The 21,117-nt window shown below is 39.1% G+C and overlaps 1 protein-coding gene across 3 annotated transcripts in view; it reads right to left on the bottom strand.

Moving 5' to 3' along the window:
• Window positions 1-636: 636 nt before the first annotated feature.
• GRAMD2B (GRAM domain containing 2B) overlaps window positions 637-21,117 on the bottom strand; it is an 89,915-nt gene continuing 69,434 nt past the window's right edge. The window contains exons 7-14 of one of the 3 annotated variants that reach the window (XM_003404470.4): window positions 19,743-19,814; window positions 19,537-19,617; window positions 16,308-16,419; window positions 15,662-15,784; window positions 14,935-15,022; window positions 13,963-14,067; window positions 10,700-10,793; window positions 5,542-5,703 (exon numbers count right to left, since the gene is read on the bottom strand). In XM_003404470.4, coding sequence (XP_003404518.1) covers window positions 5,662-5,703; window positions 10,700-10,793; window positions 13,963-14,067; window positions 14,935-15,022; window positions 15,662-15,784; window positions 16,308-16,419; window positions 19,537-19,617; window positions 19,743-19,814 — 717 coding nt within the window. In that variant the 3' untranslated portion in view covers window positions 5,542-5,661. Of the gene's footprint in view, window positions 5,704-10,610; window positions 10,794-13,962; window positions 14,068-14,934; window positions 15,023-15,661; window positions 15,785-16,307; window positions 16,420-19,536; window positions 19,618-19,742; window positions 19,815-21,117 lie in introns of all 3 variants that reach the window. The other 2 variants (XM_023548691.2, XM_023548686.2) reach the window with 2 other exon arrangements.

Consider the following 21,117-nt stretch of genomic DNA (forward strand, 5'->3'; position numbering starts at 1 on the left):
ATATTTTCAAATCATGTATCTGAATAAGGACTTTTATCTAGAATATATATATATATATATATATATATATATATATATATAAACTCTTAAAGCTCAATAATAAGAAAATAATCCAAAGAGACTGGACAAAAAGTATGAACAGAGGCTTCACCAAAGAAAATATACACATGATAAATAAGTGCATGAAAAGATATAAAATATATATAGTCATTAATCAAAACCAAAACAAGCCCATTGCCACTGAGTCAATTCTGACTTATAACAACCCTATATGACACAGTAGAATTGCCCCATAGGGTTTCCAAGGAGTGGCTGGTGGATTCCAACTGCCCACCTTTTGGTTAGCAGCCTGAGCTCTTAACCACTGCGCTGCCAGGGCTCCATACAGTCATTAGGGAAATGCAAATTAAAGAGATACTACAACACACCTATTTGAATGTCTAAAATTTTAAAAGACTGATCATATCAAATGTTGGTAAGGATGTGTATAAACTGGCACTCTCACGTACTAGTGGTAGGAATGTAAAATGATACAACCACTTTGGAAAAAGTTTGGCAGTTTCTTAAAAAATTAAACATGCACCTAACATACAACCCAGCCATTCCACTCCTAGGTATTTACACCAAGAGAAATGAAAGCGTGCATCTGTACAAAGACTTGCATGGCAAGGTTCATAGTAGCTTTATTTGTAATAGGCAAAAACTAGAAACAACCCAAACATCCATCTACAAGTAAATGGATAAACAAATTGTGGCATATATGCATATTAAGGAATACTGTTTCGAAAAAAAGTAGAATGAACTATTAAAACATGTGACAACATAAATGAATCTCAGAATAATTATACTGAGTGAAAGAATCCAGATGGAAAAAAGATTATATACTGTATGGTTTCATTTATATGAAATTTTAGAAAATGAAAACTAGTCTATAGTGATAGAAAACAGATCAGTGACTGCTTGCGGATGTGGGGGTGTCAGGAGGGGTTGTAAGGGGATTACTTAGTAAATATAAAGGTGTTAAAAGTTAAGTAAAGGTGTTAAAAGTTGTTAAGTAAAGGTGTTAAAAGTTAAAACAAATCAGGATGCTGTTAGGATGATGCTGGTAGACGAAAACTTCACAAATATTCCCTTTAGCAGCAAACAAAGCTACTTCCCTCCTACTTCTACTGCCTCGGATTGCACTCTCAGGAAAGTAGCTTTCATCTTGGGACAAGCAATTCCAACTAGGTCACAGGCAAGATTATATACTATATAATACTATATATAGCCCATATATGTGCAGACAGGAAGGAATAGAGTTTAACATAACCCTGGAATGGAAAAGGAGAGAAGGGGTGATGGGATTTCTGTCTGGTCAGGGCCAAGAATGAGGGGCAGGGGGTTGAAGAGCCTACACTGCTTGAGTCCAGAGATTATTGGCCAGTTTACCATCCTATTATCATATGAGGCAGAGCCCTGATGACACAGTGGTTAAGGGCTTGGCTGCTAACCAAAAGGTGGGAAGTTCGAATCCACAGCTGCTCCTTGGAAACCACATAGGGCAGTTCTACTCTGTCCTACAGGGTCACTGAGTTGGAATCCATGGCAACAGGACATCATATGACAGAAGGAATGAAAACAAAACAAAATGCACTTTTACATACAGTTGAAAAAACTATATGCACATTTAGTCTAGAGTCAATCAGCAACAGAACAAGCAACATTCTCAACACATAACTGTAGATTTCTGGATACTGGGGAAGGCATGCTACCATGGCTAAAAATAGGTGCTGTAGTGGCAGGACAGGAGGATGTGAGTTGCCTTGTATGACAGGCTCTCTCATTTCCGTGTTATCAGAAGGCTTTGTATAATCAAGGTCATTTCCAGCAAGAACACTGAAAGTGAGAATTTCTGGTGGAATTTTTAAAGATTTAAGGAGAATGGGTTGTGTAGTTCACCAAAACCCACTGAGCCAGTGACTTTGCGGGAAGCAAGGCTTACATTCTCCTCCCATTTTTCATTACTGTATATACTGGGATTATTCGTAGGGTGGACACTGGGTATGTAAGTTAGTTTAAACATAAAGTTGTTAGTTGCCGTTGAGTCAGTCAGGTCTCTACTTTTTCAAAGGAGAAAAGGCATCTGGACACAACAGAGAAGTACTGGAGACACAGCAGTCAAAGATGCTTCACCTAATGACTCAGATTTTTTTTTTGGCAAGAATTTAGTAAATCATCATCATTAGCAGGGGCAGGCTTAAACGAAGAGTGAGAGGAATATTATTTTACCAGACTGTTTTTTTAGAGGACCAGGTTATGACCCAAAATGATGGCATAACTATTATAGATCTGTAGAACTTTGACTTAGAAAAATGCTTTTGACAGGAAAATTGCCTGGGCTAATAATATGTGTCTACATTCTTGAGATTACCCGGCACAAACAGATAAACCTGAACAGCATCACCTGAGTTCTGCCATTATTATACATAAATCAAAATAACAACGTACAGGATGACCCACAATTTAAGTCAAATTTTTTTACCCTGAATCCATGAATTTATGAATAGAAATGAGTTATGTAACATAAGGAAAAGGCACTTTAAAAATGTGTCTGGAACGGTTTCAAAGAATTGAAAAATGAATACCTGGAAAACACCTTGGAGCGCTGTGAAGTAAAGGAAGGAACCAAACTAAAAAACCAAACCGATTGCCTTCAAGCAGATCGCAACTCATAGTGATCCTACAGGACAGAGTAGAACTGCCCCCTAGGGTTTGAAGATGCTGCTAGTAGATTTGAGCTGCTGACCTTTTGATTAACATGACCTCTTAACCACTGTGCCACCAGGGCTCCATAGGAAGGAAAGTAGCTTAAATATTTACAAAGCTTGGAAAGTTAATATCAATAATAGCATTTCCAGTTTACTTAAGATGGGTAATTTCTATTCACCAAAATAAATAAAAAGCCGTTGCCATCGAGTCAATTCTGACTCCTAGTGACCCTACAGGACAGAGTAGAACTGTGTCATAGGGTTTCCAAGGAGCAGCTGGTGGATTCGAACTGCTGACCTTCTCATTAGCAGCTGCTGTCTTAACTACTGTGCCACCAGGGTTCCAGAAAGGTAATACCCAAGTTTCTAAAGGCAAGGTGCATAGTGAACATTTGCCATTATTTTGGCCATGCAGCATCTGAAACCTCTTCTTATGTTAGAATTCCCTACTTTTCTGTCTAGGAGGCAGAGTCTGAAAAATCCGATACTTGCTTTCAGACATATGACCTGAACTTTACCATTCAGATCCACCTGTGTCAGATTTTGACCCAGGAGCTACTAATAAAAAACAAACAAACAAAAAACCCCAAACCAATAATAACAGCTAACCCTAGAAATGATGGAGCTTCGTCTCTCTGAAGAGTCAGCTTGGAGTGGTTGCTATGAAGTTCGTGGTGCACAACGAGGGCAGTGCTGTGAGGGGTGGCTGCTGTAAGATCTGAGTCTCTGCTGAGAGTCACCAAGAGTCTTTTTAATTAACTCCTTATCTGATTTAAAAAAGGTAATAAGTATTACAGAAAATACAGAAAGATTAATGCTTCCATCAGCATGTCTGTATGTGTATTTACATACATGTACACACATACATATATGTATTGTTCTCTTCATAAAAATGGATCATTCTATATATCCTACCCCTTTAAGGCTATTTTCTATGACAGTCTTCAAAAATACATTTTTAAGATAGCTGCATCATTTAACCATTCTGCTACTATCCAATATTTAGATTCTCTAATATTTTGTTTTCATACAAGTCTCAAAGACAACTGGTTTTGGTGTTTGGTATACATATGTCAAATATATTTAATACCAAAGAAAATGGTATATAAATCTTTGGCCATATGTCTGATTATTGCTTTAGGATAAATTCCCAGTGGCAGATTACTAATTCAGTGAAATTTGAACCTTTTTAAGGCTCTTCATACAGTTCTAAAATTTGCCCTCCACATGTGGCTGACCCACTCTTGAATCTCTAATGGGCTTTGAATATTGACATAAAACTTTTGTAAAATTTTAATGCCAGACACGACATTTTCAAAAATGAAAATGGCACCCGGTATGAGACTATACTACTTGCCTGACGTGGCTACGTGCTTTAGAGACATTATCACATTTAACCCTCACGTTGACACTTCTGTAGATACTTTCAGCCTCATCAATAACATGGGGGAAAATGGCCAAATATCTTGTCTAAGGTCATACAGCTCATAAAACATGGAGCCAGGAATAAAAGTTGGCTTCTGATTTCAAAGTTCATTTTCTTTTCATTATACCATTCTAACCCAAGAGCCTAAATTATTTTTAAGCCTTGAAATGAGTACACAGGAGGAAAGAAGTAGGAAGTAAGTTAGAAGTAACAGAGAGCAGGTGGACAGTTACAAAGCATATTAAGTCTTAGTTAAAGGAATTACAAACAGACAAAATGCAGTGTTAGCAGGGCATTTTAACCAATGAGCATTTATTAAAAGCTTAGTAGTGCACCAGGCACAGTTCTTGCCCAGTAGGCTAACAAATAAAAATGATGTAACCAATTCACTTATTAGCTTATCTGATTAAATAAAATACATTTCATAGAAATGATTATAAAATACATTGCAGATAGAAAACCGAATATCTTTTTATACATACAGATTTTTTTATGGTACCCTATATAATTAATAAAAACCAGTCAACCATTATGGTAAATAGAAGTTAGCAAACCACCAGTTATTTCTTTATTTTAGGCAGCAAAGGAGAAAAACATGCTTTCATTCTGCTGAAATGGATTTCGGCATTTAATACAGACATCCTAACATTGCTAACATAGTCCACTCACAATCATAAAAAATTCAGTGTTTTTCATCCTTTAGTAAGTCACTACTGTACTTTTTGGTTTAAAGATTAGTTTTGGTTTCAACGTTAAGTTTAATTTAGTACTTCAGTTCCATGCCTCAGGGATTGCTGACCTGGGGTGAGTGAGAATCACTCCAATCAGGTATTAGTCACAGGTACAAGACAAAACAAAACATAAACGGGATAGTTTAATTCACTGAATTTCTTGCCAATACTTAATTGAGAAGGTTTAAACCAGAAAATAACAGCAGAAGGGGGAAGCATGTGGATGTTATTTGTTTGACTCAAGCCTGCCCATTAGAGACACTTCCCGTTTTTTCTGGAGAGTCAGGGCTACTTCTTTAAAGGACCTTAACAGCTACATAGGTATGTGATATATCCCTTAGTTTCAAAGTTAGTTATGAGGGATGAAAAGGAGGGAAAAAGAGGGTGGCAAAGACTAAAAAGGAAGGGAGTGGAGTGTGTTTGCTGACACCTTCTTCCAAAACTGCAGAACCATTATCACCCAAGAATGTCCAGTGGGCCCTTCCTGGAGACTTCCAGAAAACTGCTTTCTTCAGGCAGCTGCAATGAAAATGTCCTCGAAGAGTCAAGGTCAACCTTTATTGCACAGGAACCAAGATTAACCTCTTCCTCCCCCCCTTTTCCTGAGCTGGAGACCTCCAAGCGCAAATGTGGCTTCGGATTCCCATCCATGAGCTCTTCCGACCAGCAGGGGGCTCTCCACCAGAACGCCTCAGGGAGCACCTTTTTCAAAGGGAAGTGTGAGGTATTACGTTGGCCCAAGCAACCAGGTCGGTCAGTCCCCATTCTCAAGCAGCTTTTGTAAGTTGTTTTGTATCTTGAAATAATAAAAGAGAAGCTCCTATTATTAATAAAATGGGGAAGATTAAGGACATATATACAATGCTTGTGATTCCAAACCTAAACCCACTGCTGTCAAGTCGATTCCGACTCATAGCAACCCCACAGGACAGAGTAGAACTGCACCATAGAGTTTCCAAGGAGCGCCTGCCGGATTCGAACTGCCGACCTCTTGGTTAGCAGCCTTAGCACTTAACCACTAAGCCACCAGGGTTTCCTGCTTGTCATTAAGTCGGCCTTAAATAAAAACTACATAAGGGTTAAATTTAGATTAGGCAAACAAGTGTTTTCAAAATGCAATAGAGCTGTTTGATAATCCACTTTAAACTGAAAAAAGATAGGATTGTGAAAAAAAAAAGGGATTGCACTGAGACAAAAACATCAGTAGAGACAAAAAAATGAGACAAGAAAAAGAACAAAGCATTAACACCAGGTGTGACGCAAACCCAGTCAGCACCAAAAACCAAAAACAAAACAGACAAAAAACAACGTTGCCATTTGTTCAATTCTGACTTATAGCCACCCAGGGTAGAATTGCCCCATAGGGTTTCCAAGGAGCGCCTGCTGGATTTGAACTGCTGACCTGTTGGTTAGCAGCTTAACTCGCTGTAGCTCTTAACCACTTGTGAAAATGGTCTTTACAGAGCCCATTCAACGGTTTTAATCAGACAAACACCACATAATAATGTCTACCATCTTATTAGACATTATACATTTCTCTGTAACACTGAATTTCATACGGATAGGGATTTCGTCATTATCTTTAGATTTCAAAAATACAACCCACTGTTGGGCATTTAAAATGTGTTCAGTAAATGATTGTTGAATAAATGAACTTTAAAGAATTCAGAGCAAGAAATTCTCAGCAACTAGTATTGTGATCCATCACCCGTCTGTCAGTGTGTTGTATTGTGATGGCTTGCACGCTGCTGTTATGCCGGAAGCTATGCCGCTGGTATTTCTAATACCAGCAGGGTCACCTATGGTGGTCAGGTTTCAGAGGAGCTTCCAGATAAAGACAAATTGGGAATAAAGGCCTGGCGATCTACTTCTGAAAATTAGCCAATGAGAGCCTTATGGATCACAACAGAACACTGCCTGACTAGTTTGCTTTGGACACGTCATCAGGAAGGAGCAATCGCTGGAGGAGGACATCATATTTGGTGAAGTGGAGGGCCAGTGAGGGTAAGGGAGATCCTCAGTGAGATGGATTGGCACAACTGCCACAATGATGGATTTGAACTTGCCAGAGATTGTGAGAATGACGCAGGACCAGGCAACGTTTCATTCTGTTGTACATAAGGTTGCCCTGAGTTGGAATTGACTATTTGTCCGTCTGCCAGTCTCTGTCCACCCATCTATCCGTCTATCTAATATTGTGATCGAACTAGGGAATCCCTTGAATGCTAAAGGATGGGAATATAGTCTTCCTCTGGAGGAACAGTCCGGAATGCCCTACAGGCATAAAACCAAAAAAAAAAAAAAAACAAAAAACCCATTGTCGTCGAGTCGATTCCAACTCACAGCGACCGTACAGGACAGAGTAGAACTGCCCCACAGAGTTTCCAAGGAGCACCTGGTAGATTTGAACTGCTGACCTTTTAGTTAGCAGTCGTAGCTCTTAACCACTATGCCACCAGGGTTTCCCCTACAGGCATACACAGGATACATGACAAGGAAGGGGACTTACTACACCTGCGCCAGGCCCTTCATGCATGTTCACCCTAACCACATGATGCCACTGAGGTTTTACACATGAAACTGAGGGCCAGAGAGGCTAAGTAACATGACCAATTACCCAGGTAGTAAGTGGCAGAGTGGGGATGTGAACAAGTGTCTGACTCCAAAGTGTGTGCTCTTTCTACTAAACTGCTCCATCACTAATGTCATGTGAAATACTAAGAAAGCAATTCTCTACTTCTTCATCCAGAAGGGGCACTGCCTTCTTCCCCCACATTCCCACTTCATGTCTTCCCCGCTCATTCCTCAGGATCAATGATAACTAGAAAAACAGGAGTGGGAAGTAGAAAAGAAATGAAACACAGGACTGCTACCCAAAATATGTAAAGCCCACCTACAAAGACAAAAATCCAAAAGTAAAACAAAGGTTGTAAATGCCACTTTATAGGAGAAAACTCAAATGATCAATAAATACATGAAAAGATACTCAACCTCAGTAATAATTAAGAAAATGCAAATAAAAAATATAATGAGATCTTTTCACACTATCAGATTGGTAGTGGGCGGCCTGAATGAAGTAGGATGGTGCCAGTCGAAGTAGAATACTGAGGAGACATTTAAAGACAGACTTCACAGTATTTACCTACTAATTAGTGAATCGGCGCCAAGTGAGAAAGGAGGGGGAGTTCAAAAGTATTCTTACACTCCCAGTGAGGATGACTGAAGGGGCAATGATGCCACGAATAGAAATAGGGAAGTTACACGCAGGGAAAGATCATGAGGTTTAGACATGACCACTCCCTGAAGGAGAGCAGAAAGGAGTTGTTGGTATTGAGTAGAAAAGGAGCTGAGGCGTGTCTCAAACTTTTCTGCAGCATGCAGCTACTATTTCACTACCAGGCTCTGCTGCATTATTGCCAGAGTGCCTCTGAGGAAGGGGCAGACCAATCAAAAGGAACATGGGTATGGCCTGGTGATGGTATTTATACTTAGATTCCTTTGAGCAATGTGTACAACTTACAACTTTTTAGAACTTTAGCATATGCATTTGGACCCCAAGTCTACTCTTCCACTGACTCCGCTCTGGGACAAAGGCGGTCTCCACTGGTACCATAGGCCTCTCTTGCCGAGAAACCATGCTATCTGAAACTATGCACCAGACTTGGCCAGCTATCCGCCTGCTGTGAACAAGCTCTTCTGTTTTCTGTTGCCTAGTTACCATATGTGATGATCTGGCTAGGCCTGGTGGGAGAGTGGGAAGAAACACAGAAGCAGGTGCCAGGATTTCACACACTTCCAACCCAGAGGGTACCATTTGTGTGTCAGACTGAACAGGTTTGAAAATTAATACCACTATTCCCTAGGCTAGCATGAAAGCCAAACATCTGTAAGCATTTCATTAAAAACAAAACAAAACAAAACAAAAAAACTTCAGATTTAACATTTTAGAAAAGAAAAAAAATTCTAGGTTGATTTTAGATTTAAAATAGAAAAAATTTCTAAGGTTGCCCATAAATGCAATGCTTCAATATGAATTCCTTCATGACTTGGTTTAGAACAGAAATTTGGAAACTCCTTGGCTCTCAGTATTTCAGTTGTTAAATGCCAGATAACATTTACTGTAGCAAAACACAAATAATTGCACTCATTTGTATGTCATCTCTCTTCCCAAGTAAGCATAAAACCAAAAAACCAAACCCAGTGCCGTCGAGTCGATTCTGATGCATAACGACCCTATAGGATAGAGTAGAACTGCCCCACCGAGTTTCCAAGGAGCGCCTGGTGGATTTGAACTGCAGACCCTTTGGTTAGCAGCCATAGCACTTAACCACTACACCAGCAGGGTTTCCCAAGTGAGCACAGCTGCATTGTAACGTTCCACTTCCAGCTCTTGTTGATTCTGACTCATGGCAGCCCCATGTGTATTAGGGTAAAACTGTGCTCCATAGGGTTTTCAATAGCTGATTTCTTGGAAGCAGGTCACCAGGTCTTTCTTCTGAGCGCCTCTGGGTGGACTTGGACCTCTAACTTTTTGATGAGCAGCTGAGTGCATTAACCACTTACCACTTGCAACACCCAGGGACTGCACTATACTGCAAAGCTGCCAAACACCAGGCATTTGTGATAGCAGTTTCAACTGAACACATGATTCACTACACCTTGCCTTAAGGATGAGGGTAAAAACAAAGTAGTTGTCAGATGGGAAAGGGCAGAAATGTTGAAAAGGAGAAGAAAAAAAAGAAATGGTAACAAGGTTTAACTTTCGGGACATTCCTAATCTGCCTATCTTCTTCTCCTTGTTCACTCTCCAGTTGACTTCTAAGAATGCCACAAGTCTACGGACAGGTTTCTTAAGTTGCCCTATGGGAAGATACTTTTAGAGGTAAAGGTGGGTCAGCAACCTTATCAACAAGGCCTACGCCTGGATTCTGAGAAGCAGTAAATCAGAGGGTTTCCAAGTATAATTTTGGAGTGAGACCTGGTTCAAATTCTATATCCAAGGTTCTAGGTGTGTTATCTGGAACAAGTAAACATTGATTCTTCCTCTACCAGACACGGACAATTACACCCACCTCCCAGGGTTACAATCAGGATTGAATGCAATATTTTATGTATGGTAAAAATCAGCTTGAATTGAGGCTGCCCTTTCTGGTCAGGGCCAGTGGTCTCCAGTCCACTCCCTTCTGTCTCCCAACACTGAGCCACAGTGTCCACAGCTATCTGCCATTGGGCACTATGGTACAGAGTAACACTTCTAATCAAGAAGGAAAACCAAGAGACCAACAGGACCGTGCATTTCAAGGCAAGTGAGATTAAAACCTATTTCTTTGTGGAAATAAAAAATATTCTTCTACATTACTATAAGGGGTAGAATTCTTGCCTTCCTTGTGGGAGATCTGGGTTTGATTCCCAGCCAATGCACCTCAAGCGTGCCACCACCCATCTGCCAGTGGAGGTTTATATGTTGCTATGATGCGGAACAGGTTTCAGCAGAGCTTCCATTCTAAAATAGACAGGGAAGAAAGGCCTGGCAATCTAGTTCCAAAAATTAGCCAACGAAAACCGTGTGCATCACAAGGGTCTGATCCCGTTGTGCGTGGGGTTGCCATGAGTCAGGCGCCAACCTGATGGCAGCTAATAACAACCACAGCGTATTTACTATGCAACCCCCCAGCCTGGGTATTTAGGTTGCTACCTGCATACCAAAGGAATTTGAGTGTGCAGCCCTTGACCTAGAATGACTGTCAGGCATTACTGCTATTGTCTCCATACACAGGAAAGACATCAGTCACCTTTTCCAATTTCATTATGTTAGTTGTAAGCTCTTGGCAGAGGACCTCCACATTTAATTGTACTTGTGACCCCAGGCCAGACGGTGCTGTCTGTCTATAAGAACAAAGAGAGAAATAATTATGGGCAGGAATGGCAAAGGAAGAGGTAGAATGAACACATTTTAAATTTATTTGAACAGAAAATAGGCTGTCACAGAAGGCAGTAAGCAGTTCACTTGTTAACACCTGCAAGGCACACTGCGGTGATCCCGCGCTCCAGATTAGATGTTTAGGGGCCTAGTTCTTAATAGCGCAGCTGGAAGCCCCTCAGGCTATTTTTATTTAAGCGGGCATGTTGGTGGCTGGTTTTCCAAACAAAAATCATGCGAGTATTTTCAAGCACACAGTTTCTTAGACTCCCTCTGACTAACCCCTAACGTTCTCTGTATTCCCACCACAGCATAAATTTGCAGGAATTATTGCTCCTCTCTGTCATACACAGACTTTTTTTTTATGGGAGAAGCAGCCATTTACACTAAAACCTTCAGAAGGCTTAGGAATGTCTTTATTTAATTAATCAATATTCTACTGAGTGTGCGATTTTTGTAGTTCCTTCTTGGAGACATGCCTCCAAATGTAATTGCCTTTGTCTTGTAACCTAACAGACATATTCACTATTCACCATTTGACTATGGCATGGGCTCTTCCTCTGGTGTCCCCTGGGACCCTGTGCCAGCTAAAACTTGTCAGAAAGGTGGAGGTGTGTGTATATTTCCCTGGAGACATAGTCTCAAGTTGTTTGTGAGGGTTTCATGGGAAGGTTAAGAACCATGGGTCTGTATCCTCTCTGTATTTCTTGGCTGTAACCTAATTTTAGCTGTTAAGTTTTGGGATGGCACTCACTGATCTAATTTATTTTACATAGGTCCATATTTGAGTTACAGGCACTTGGTAAATTATTGACGATTATCTAAATTTTAAGAAAGCAATCAGAATGTTTTTCTATTGACTAGCACTGAAAGAAATGGTGCTTTCTTTATCCTAACCCATAATATCAAAATTGTAGACCCCAAGAAGGAAACTGAATCTAAATCTTTTGTTTTCTAGGTGAGGGATTTGAGGCCCAGAGAACTGATTTGTCAACAGGAGATCCTGGGTGGCATTAGGTTCTCACCCTGGGCTAGGAATCTGCCAGAGTACAGCCCCACTGAGAATTCTGTAATCTGTGGGCTGCTAAAGTGTTATCAAGGTGGGTACAGTGTATGGGCTCAAAACGACAGCTCATCAGTAATGGAAGAATTAGATTACACATGTGGATTTGGCTACCTGGACAGCACAGATCAATTACCCTTGGAGAAATAAGATATCGGGGAAGCTCAGGTCCAGTAAAAGTGGTTTATTAGCAGACCTGCTCATCCTGGGTGTTCCCCGGCCTTATGCCATATGTGGTCTTTGCGATTTTTCCTTTATATGACTATTTCTCAGACTGTACTTCTTCCTGGGTTGATTGATTGACTGTTGTTTGATTGTAGAATAAATAGTCCATTAGCTTCTGTTAGTGGGATTTCCCTCTCATTGTCACCAAATTAATTAAATGTTAACAGGACACAGGTGTATTTTCCTTAATAAAATCAACTCCTTATCTGCAAGTGGGACTAATAGTTTGCTGTAATCTAGGGTCAACTCCTATCTCTAACTGTATTAGCATTTGGAAAAAGATGGGAAAGAATAAGGGTAAGGTATGAATCCATTCCAAACCATTCATTAGGCTCCTGTATTTTACTGGCTCAAATGTATATTTATGGTTCAAAAATAACCTGTACACTAGCATATAGGTAAGCCACAGAACAAGAAATTTAGGTAAATCTTACAGAACAAAGAATGGCCCTAGAATGGTAATAACACAGTGGTTCTCAAAGTGTGGTCCTCAGTCCAGCATCATTAATGTCACCTAGGAACTTGCCAGAAATGCACCCTAGACCTATTGAATCAGAAACTGAAACTCAGGGGCCCAGAAATCTGTGTTTTAACAAGCCCTTCAGGTGACTGTGATACACACTAAAGTTTGAGAAACACTGGTAGACTGGCAAGCCCAGGGTCTTTGTAGTCATATAGACCTGCCTTTGAATCTTGATTCTATTACTAACTCTAAGACATTAAGGTAATTACTTCTCTGATTTTCAGTTTCCTTATCTGTAAAATGGGAATAGCTATTATCTTAAAAGGTTATGGGAAAGATATAATGAGGGAAGATTTTATATATTCATGTATATATGTATCCATTCTAATACAGTGTCTAGCACATGTTAGATACTCTTAAAGAAATATCTTTACCACTAAAACTTGGGATGAAAGTATGCTTTCTATTACGGAATTTTATTTTACTTTTTAGGCAATGTGTCAAAATCCTCATGTAAATGGATTTAGAGGAAAGAGTTCATGTCCGGATAGATTCGATTACATCAGCCATGTTAAACAATGTTGGCATGTTGGGCTTTACTTATTACAATAGTAACACAACTGTTTTAAAAAAAGTACACACTCTAAAAAAAAAAAAGACTACGGTACATTTGTTACAACAGATGAATCAATATCCATATATGATTAATTAAAGTCCATAGTCTACATTAGGGGACATCATTTATAACAAATGTGCCACACTAACGCAAGATGTTAGCAGAAAGCGTGCCGGGGAAGGGGGTTTATGGAAACTCTGTAGTTTCTGTACAATTTTTCTATAAACCTAGAACTGCTCTAAAAAATAAAGGGTATCAAAAGCTTAAGAAAAACAACCGTGATGGAATATTTTCACAGGCACATTCAACTGATTACTAGTCACATGCATTTTTAAGTGGTCAAGTGCTATGCAAATAAATGAGTTAGTACGAAGAATTATACACGATGAGATGTGCTGAGTTACTTGAATTTCTTCTTTTCCATGAATGTCTTTACTCAGTGCCATTTTCGTAAGATAAATGTGTATATTTTATTTTAATAAATGGGCCAAGGTCATAACTGAGTCTTAGGATAACAAAGCAAGATAATATAAAATCAGGCTTGCTTCTTGGCGTATCACTGATACTATAGCTGCTCAAGAATAGTGCAGGGTCAGGACATTCATCTCTAGGAGCCTCCCACCTCTTTACTTCCTGCATATACACTTAACAAGGTGTCTCATGCAGAATCTATCCTCAATGTTTGCTAAGAATCATGCTAAATTCTGGTCAAATATTATACTAATCTGACTAGGAAAGAAAAGAGAGCCCTGGAGGGGACTGTCTTACTCAGTACGATGGGTGTCCACAATGGAGGTTAGCAATCCCAGCCGCTCCTCCAGTGTATTAATTCTGTATCTCATGTAGAAGGTCGAGATGATTAGCGCACAGACACTGCGAGGGTGTAAAAAAAATTCTCAGTAGGTTAATGACCAGGACCTGATGTTAATAAAACGATAAACTCAGAGCCATTAGAGGCAAGGCATTTTCCAAAATAACTTGGTTAATTGAGACTTTTAAAAGGTCTTATTTCATAAAACCTTAAAGCTAGAAGGGGACTTAAAATTCTCTAGCCCAAATCCCTCATTTTACAAATAATGGCCAATCTAATATGACGGTTCAAGGTCAGACCCAAATGGAGAACCAAGTCGGTGTTCCTCTTCCCATGCAGGATTTTGTACCCAGCCTTGTTCTCTGGTGACTCATAAATGCCCTTCTTTATCTGGAAACTGGGCATTATGTTGCTTGGTTGTGAGGGGCGGCTCAGAACTGGATGAGGCGATTTTCGGAAGAATAATTGGTTTCAGCCTGGAAGCTGATGGGGAAGTTTAACAAGTCAATGCCTAAGTTCTCAGGAAAGGGGACGACATTTTAAAGCTGTTTTGGCCTCTATCGAAGGGACATGTGATAGGTAAAGCAAGAAATAACAAGGGAAAAAATGCTCCAAAATTCACAGAACAATTTCCTAATTAATAGTATTGACTCAGAACTTATTCCTCTGCTGGATTTGGCACAATCATTTTCCTTTTCCATCCTCCCTTCTCACTATTTCCTTAAACAAGAGGAAAACAAATATGAAAATGTAACCTAAGCTTACCAGTCAAGTGTTGAAGTAGGAGGCAAAAATTGTCAAAGAAAATATTTGGATCACATTAGAGCCAAGTGAGATTTGCAGTATCTCTTGGCAACATGAAGAGAATAGATTATCCCTTTAGAGAGCTCAATCACTTTAAGTCACTAATAGTAAATTCATTTACTTACACAATTGCATAAACTACAAGAATGTGGTGGAGAGTCAGACATTTCTGAGACTTTACTTTGTGTAATACTCCAATGGTTTCTGACTGACCTGTTGGGTGTACAAAAAGAGATAGTTTTAAAACTGTAACACACTTACTTCACGCAGCAATACCCCTATGGGGAAGAGGCACTTGAGAGAGCGACTTATCCTCAGGTAAGGAGAATCAGAAAAAAAATTAACTAAAGGCTTCCAGTTAGCCAATAACTATAACTCCTTAGCCAATAATAATAAATTCCTTTACCATTCAATAAATATTTATTGAGTGCCTTCTTTGTGTCAAGCATCGTGCTGGAGTCAATAGTGAACAATATAGACACTATTCTTGCTCTCATACCAGTATGACTGGTAACCAGTTATCAGAATAATTAGTAAACAGGAAATAATTCAATACTTTGAGTTTTAAAGCAATTTTGAATTATAATCTCAAAGTATTCAGACTAGTGAAGTGACTCCCATGAAGGCTATTCACCTTTGTATTCCTAATAGTAAAGCACTGGGGCACTGTTTGTTGAATGAATAAATGAACGAATATGCAAAGACCTACAATGGGAAGTGGGGGGAAGGTATGTGACAGGCAGTCATAAACTGAAAACACTAAAAACAAAACAAAAAAAAACTGAAATACTAGGACCCATTAAAAGTTACATACTGATATTAAAAAAAAAAAAGAAAAAATCAGTTCCTTACCATGTATAGGAAGGCTCTTGGCTTTTCCTTCAGGCACTCTGTTCACATGGGCATCCGCCCAAGCTGGTTTTGTTTCTCCTTTGGAGACATTCAGAACTGTCTGAGACTCTGTCACATGGAAATCTATCAAGCCAAAATGGGGCTAGGTAAGTTTTCTCTCCAATGCATTTAAAACACATAGGATGAACCTTAACGCAAATCAATCCGTTAATATGCACAATGCCCACAAATATAAATGGATCTTCTTAAAAGTTAATTAAGGTGGTTGGGGGTTGAAAACCAACGCCCAGGCAAGTAAGTAATAAATGATACAAGGCCAGTCTGCGCCCCACTGATTCACAAGAACAATTTAGCTATAACAATTAATCATACAGCTTAAATAAAAGGTAAGAAAATGTATATTTATCTCTCTCAACCACCCCAATATTATGTCTATTTAAGAGACAGTTGTTAAATGCATACAAAGGGAAACAGATTTTCACCACATACATAATTCCTTTCCCTTGAACCTTCAAACTACCCTTTCTCCAGACTTCTTTGCCAAATGCTAATTATGAAGACAAGGTTTTGTTTTTTTTTTAAGGCGGTGGGGTGGGGATGTTTTGTGGAAGATTAAGTTTTAGTCAAAATACAATGACTTCCAGACCTCGAGAGTTCTCAGATTCAGGAGTCTGAGAGCCAGAACTGCTGTATCCTTCCATATCTTGCCTTCTTTGTCGAACCACTCCATCCAGATCTGAGAATTCATCATTGAAATCCTGAAGGGAAACAGTGAAATGAAGAGAGGCCAATTTTCCCTTATTAAACAAGCAGACTTCTGTAAGCCCTGGCCTTTTCACTTAGACCTGCCCCATAAAATGCAGAAAAGAAGGAAGGACTACCCCCTACTACCAGGTTCTTCCCAATAGGTCAATTAGTACAGGAAAACCTGTGAAAGCTGGAACCTGTGTAAGGCAGAAAACTGTCAGAAAAGGAAAATTAAAATATTTTCCACTAAAACAAGTGATAAAAAGTGGTAAGACTGTACCCTGTCAAAGGTGGAAAACTTGTGAGACCTGGAAAAACAGGGCAGTCCTGTTGTGTTCAGGCCCTCCCAGGTTTCGTGATACGTGGTTACTGAAAGTGAGATTTTTCTGGGCAGTTAGAATTCTGTCAACAAACAGTGGCCAACTTGTTTGAAACAACAAGTGTCTAGAAAAAAACTAGAATGCCAGTGATTGAAAAGCTTCGAGCGAAAAGCTAGAGATATCTCGTTAGCACTTCACAATGAGAAAAACTGGCATCTACAGACAGTACTAGCACAAACAGTGGACAGAAAGCTCTAAATGCATGTTTGGATATGTAGACTGAGAGAATGATAGTTTAAAGAAAGTTCTGGAAACAGAAGAGGGAAGATGGCTTTAGTAAATTAGACTTTGAAAGTTCTAGCCTTTTTCTTCCCTCAACAAAATCTATAGGGTCAGTGCTATCACATCTAAATAATGGAAGGATGACAGAGGAGTAAGGAAAAAGTGGAGATGCATCACTTTGTTTGCCGTTGGTTCCCCCGAAGTGCTTAAGAGCTAAAGTGACAAAGGAATGTCATTAAAACGTCCTGGTGAAGGTACAAATAGACAGAACTTTTAACAATTTAGTTAGCTGCCAAATGAAGAGGCTCATCTTGTAAGCAAACTACTCACCTTTTCCCTTGAACTAGATGACTTTTGGTCATCTCAACACTCATTTCAATTTCATTCGAGAATTTATAGGGGAAGGAAAATTGAAAAATTAAAGTTTTCAATATAATGATTTATTGGAGACTTATCACATATCAGGTAGTATATAAAGCTATTTACATACATTGCTGTTGTTGTTAGATGCTGTCAAGGCAGTACCGATTCAGAGCAACCCCACGTACAACAGAACGAAACACTGCCTGGTCCTGCACAATTGTTGCCGTTGCTGCAGCTATTGTGTCAACCCATCATCTTGTTGAGGGTCTTCCTCTTTTTTGCTGACCCTCTACTTTGCCAAGGGACTGGTCCCTTCTAAGGACATGTCCAAAGTATGTGAGATGAAGTCTCGCTATCCTCACTTTTAAGGAGCGTTACTGGCTGTACTTCTTCTGAGACAGATTTGTTTTTCTGGCAGTCCATGGTATATTCAATACTCTTTGCCAACACCACAACTCAAAGGCGTCAATTCTTCTTCGGTCTTCCTTATTCACTGTTCAACTTTCGCATGCATACAAGGCGACTGAAAATACCATGGCTTGGGTCAAGGCACACCTTAATCCTCAAAGTGACGTATCTGCTTTTTAATATTTACATATATTATTGCACATAATCTTTACAGCCACACCATGAGGTTGGCATTTTATTGAAGAAACTGAGTCAGAGCAGTAAAGAGCTTACACGATGACATAGCTCAGCTGGGTGGAGCCCAGATTTGAAACCAGGCTTGTGGGATTTCAAATCATCTGTGTTTTTTAGCTATTCTATATTGATTGATTAGATAGCTTCTCCACTTTTTTTTTTAAATGGTAGATTTTTTTTAATAGAAATAAAAATTCATCATTTTAAAGTATATATAATTCAGCCATTTTAGTATATTCACAGTGTTGTTCAGTCATCACTACTATCTAATTCCAGAACATTTCCATAAACTCCAAAAGCAACTCCGTACCCGTTAGCAGTTACTCTCCATCCCTCCCTTTCCCAAGCCCTGACAACCACTAATCTACTTTTGTCTTTACGAATTTACCTATTTGGGATACTCCATATAAATGGAACCAGACAATATATGAATGTGGCCTTTTGTGTCTGGCTTCTTTCACTTGTCAAAATGTTTTCAAGGTTCATCCATGTATCATTATTTCATTCCTTTTTATGGACAAAGAATATTCCACTGAATAGACATACCACATTTTATTTGTCCATCTGTCAGTTGACAGACATTAGGGTTGTTTCCACTTTGGGGCTATTATGCATAATGCTGCTATACACATTCTCATACAAGTTTTTTTGTAAACATATGTTTTCAATCCCATTACTTTTTTTTATAATTTATTTTTGTTGCTGTTGAATCCCACTACTTTTTAACAACTCAGAAAAAAGATTTGTAGATGTTGAAATTAAGGGCTTGTACTCCTTCACCAAAGATACTTCAATATTTGGTAATAATCATTTTGATTATGTAACCAGGGTTCTCTTGGGCAAACATTATAAGTATAAATCTTGTACCAACAGGCGGAGGTACTTCCCACTAGAGATTTACTCTACAGTTAACAAAGTGTAAGGGAGTCAAAGAATCTCTCTCCCTTTCACTTAGACATTACAGCTTTCTTCTTTTATAGCTATTTTTGGGTATTCTCATCTTCTCTAGTGAGCTCTAAGTCTTTGACGGCAAGAACTAGTTTTGATTTTTGCTGGTATTGTTACAGTGTGCGTTAGCACAGTGCCCTGAGCATGCCAGACATTCAGTAATTTGTGAGATGAATCGTGCCCTACGCTAAATGGCTTTATGAATCCGTCTAACACAACACTGACAAGCAAACAGAACAGGATGTTATGACCACCTTCAATGACCAGGCAAGTTTCTTCCATAGGACAAGCCTTTCATTTCTAGAAAAACACTTATGGCATCCTATCACACCCTCTTCTTCAGGACAGAAATGCTCTGTTCCTTCAACTATGTCTCAAGTATCACAGTCCTATTTTCTCCTCTGAAAAATAATTCCTAAGGGTCACTCTAAGTTGGAATTTGACTTGACAGCAATAGTTTGACTTGGTTTTTTGGTTATGTTCCTCTGCATCTTGGTCAAGGTAGAAGGAGAAGTGAAATCGTGGGACATATTCCCTTTCTTTCGCACTTAGATAGTTATGTAGGTGACTCACCAGAGGCAGAGATGACGGACGGTCTGGTCGGAAACTGTTCTCGGCAGGAGATGGATTAGGGCTGTTACCAATGCTTGTATTCTGAAATTATTGGGATAAAATGAAAAAAAAAAAAAATCAGATCGACTACTAAACCACAAAAAATACAAAAGAGATATAGTAATTGATATATGTCAATTGATATATGTCAGAGATGTCATACTCACATCTAAGTGTCCACACACAGATTTTAGTAGTTTGTAAGTTGAATCTCTGGAGAGTAAGGAGACAAATATGTACTGAAAAACAAAACAGAAGACTTATGTACAGATAATACCTGCTGAGAGGCTGATGAGAAGAGATAGTTCAGAGTTCAGAAAGGTATATGTCTGTATATTTTTTTATTTTCAAATGACATAGACCATTCTTTGATTTGTTATTTTCATTCCTTTAACTCCAACATCCAATTTTTATTCCATTCTCGGAATAAGGCACATATAATAGCAACAAAACCCCTGAACCCAATTTAAGTAATAAAGTAGTATGGGGCAAAATCATGGCTGGTTATACTTCTTATATTCTCTTTAAAGTCTCTCCTCCTTCTTTTTATTTTTTAAGGTATCTAACAATTCATAGGAGTCCCTGGGTGTTGCAAATGGTTAACATGACTGGCTGCTACCCAAAAGGCTGCAGGTTCTAGTCCATCCACAGGTACCTCAAAAGAAAGGCCCGGTGATCTGAAAAACCAGCCATTTGAAAACCCTATGGAGCACAGTTCTACTGACATACACGGGGTCCCTATGAGTTGGACGTGACTCAAGTGCACCTGGAAAACAAGCAAGCAAGCAAGCAAACAAAAAAACAATTCTTAAGAGTCTGCTTGGTCTGCTCTGACTGAAGATTTTCATTGAAAATTTCTCAGCAGGTCTAAGATGCAACATTTTCAAGCACTTGCAGATTTTTTTCTTGCACAAATATGGAGATTTGTCCAGTGGAGGTTTATGGGAAATCGTAAAATCAGAGCTAGACAAGGAACTTGGAGATAAATGACATAAGGAAAAACAATTTTACCATAAATAAGATTCGCCTGTCTTAGGGAAGTCTGAAAAATATACGTTCAGTATACATAGAAACTCACTCTTTCTTGATCTAATTGAGGTAGAGAAACTTTTCAGACACGCTTTCCACTACTTTGTCATTATCACTCTCATTCACCAAGAGAAAACCTGATGTAATTTCTAAGTAAGTATCATATTCGAAAGTTGTTAACACATTACGGGGTCTGGTGCTGGACAGAACTGGTTGCAAATTTTGGCTCTGACGCTGACTAACTTGGTGATATTGAGTGAACTGCTTAACCACTCTTAGCTTCAGTAGAATAAATATGCGGAATAAATGTGAAAATAAAAGTATTTAGCGTAGTGCCTGGCACGGACTAAGTACTCAGTGCTTGTCAGCAAGTATTATTTTGAAGAAATCAACCACAAAACATATGTTAATGGACTAAAAGCAAAGAGGTTTCCGGGATAAAATGAAAGCTTCAAAGGTCAGCAGAGCAGGGGCTGGGTTCTGGGGAACTTGGTTTGAGGGGACTTCTAAGTC

Source organism: Loxodonta africana, chromosome 2 (genome assembly GCF_030014295.1).
Source record: "Loxodonta africana isolate mLoxAfr1 chromosome 2, mLoxAfr1.hap2, whole genome shotgun sequence".
In the NCBI taxonomy this organism is placed as follows: Eukaryota; Metazoa; Chordata; class Mammalia; order Proboscidea; family Elephantidae; genus Loxodonta; species Loxodonta africana.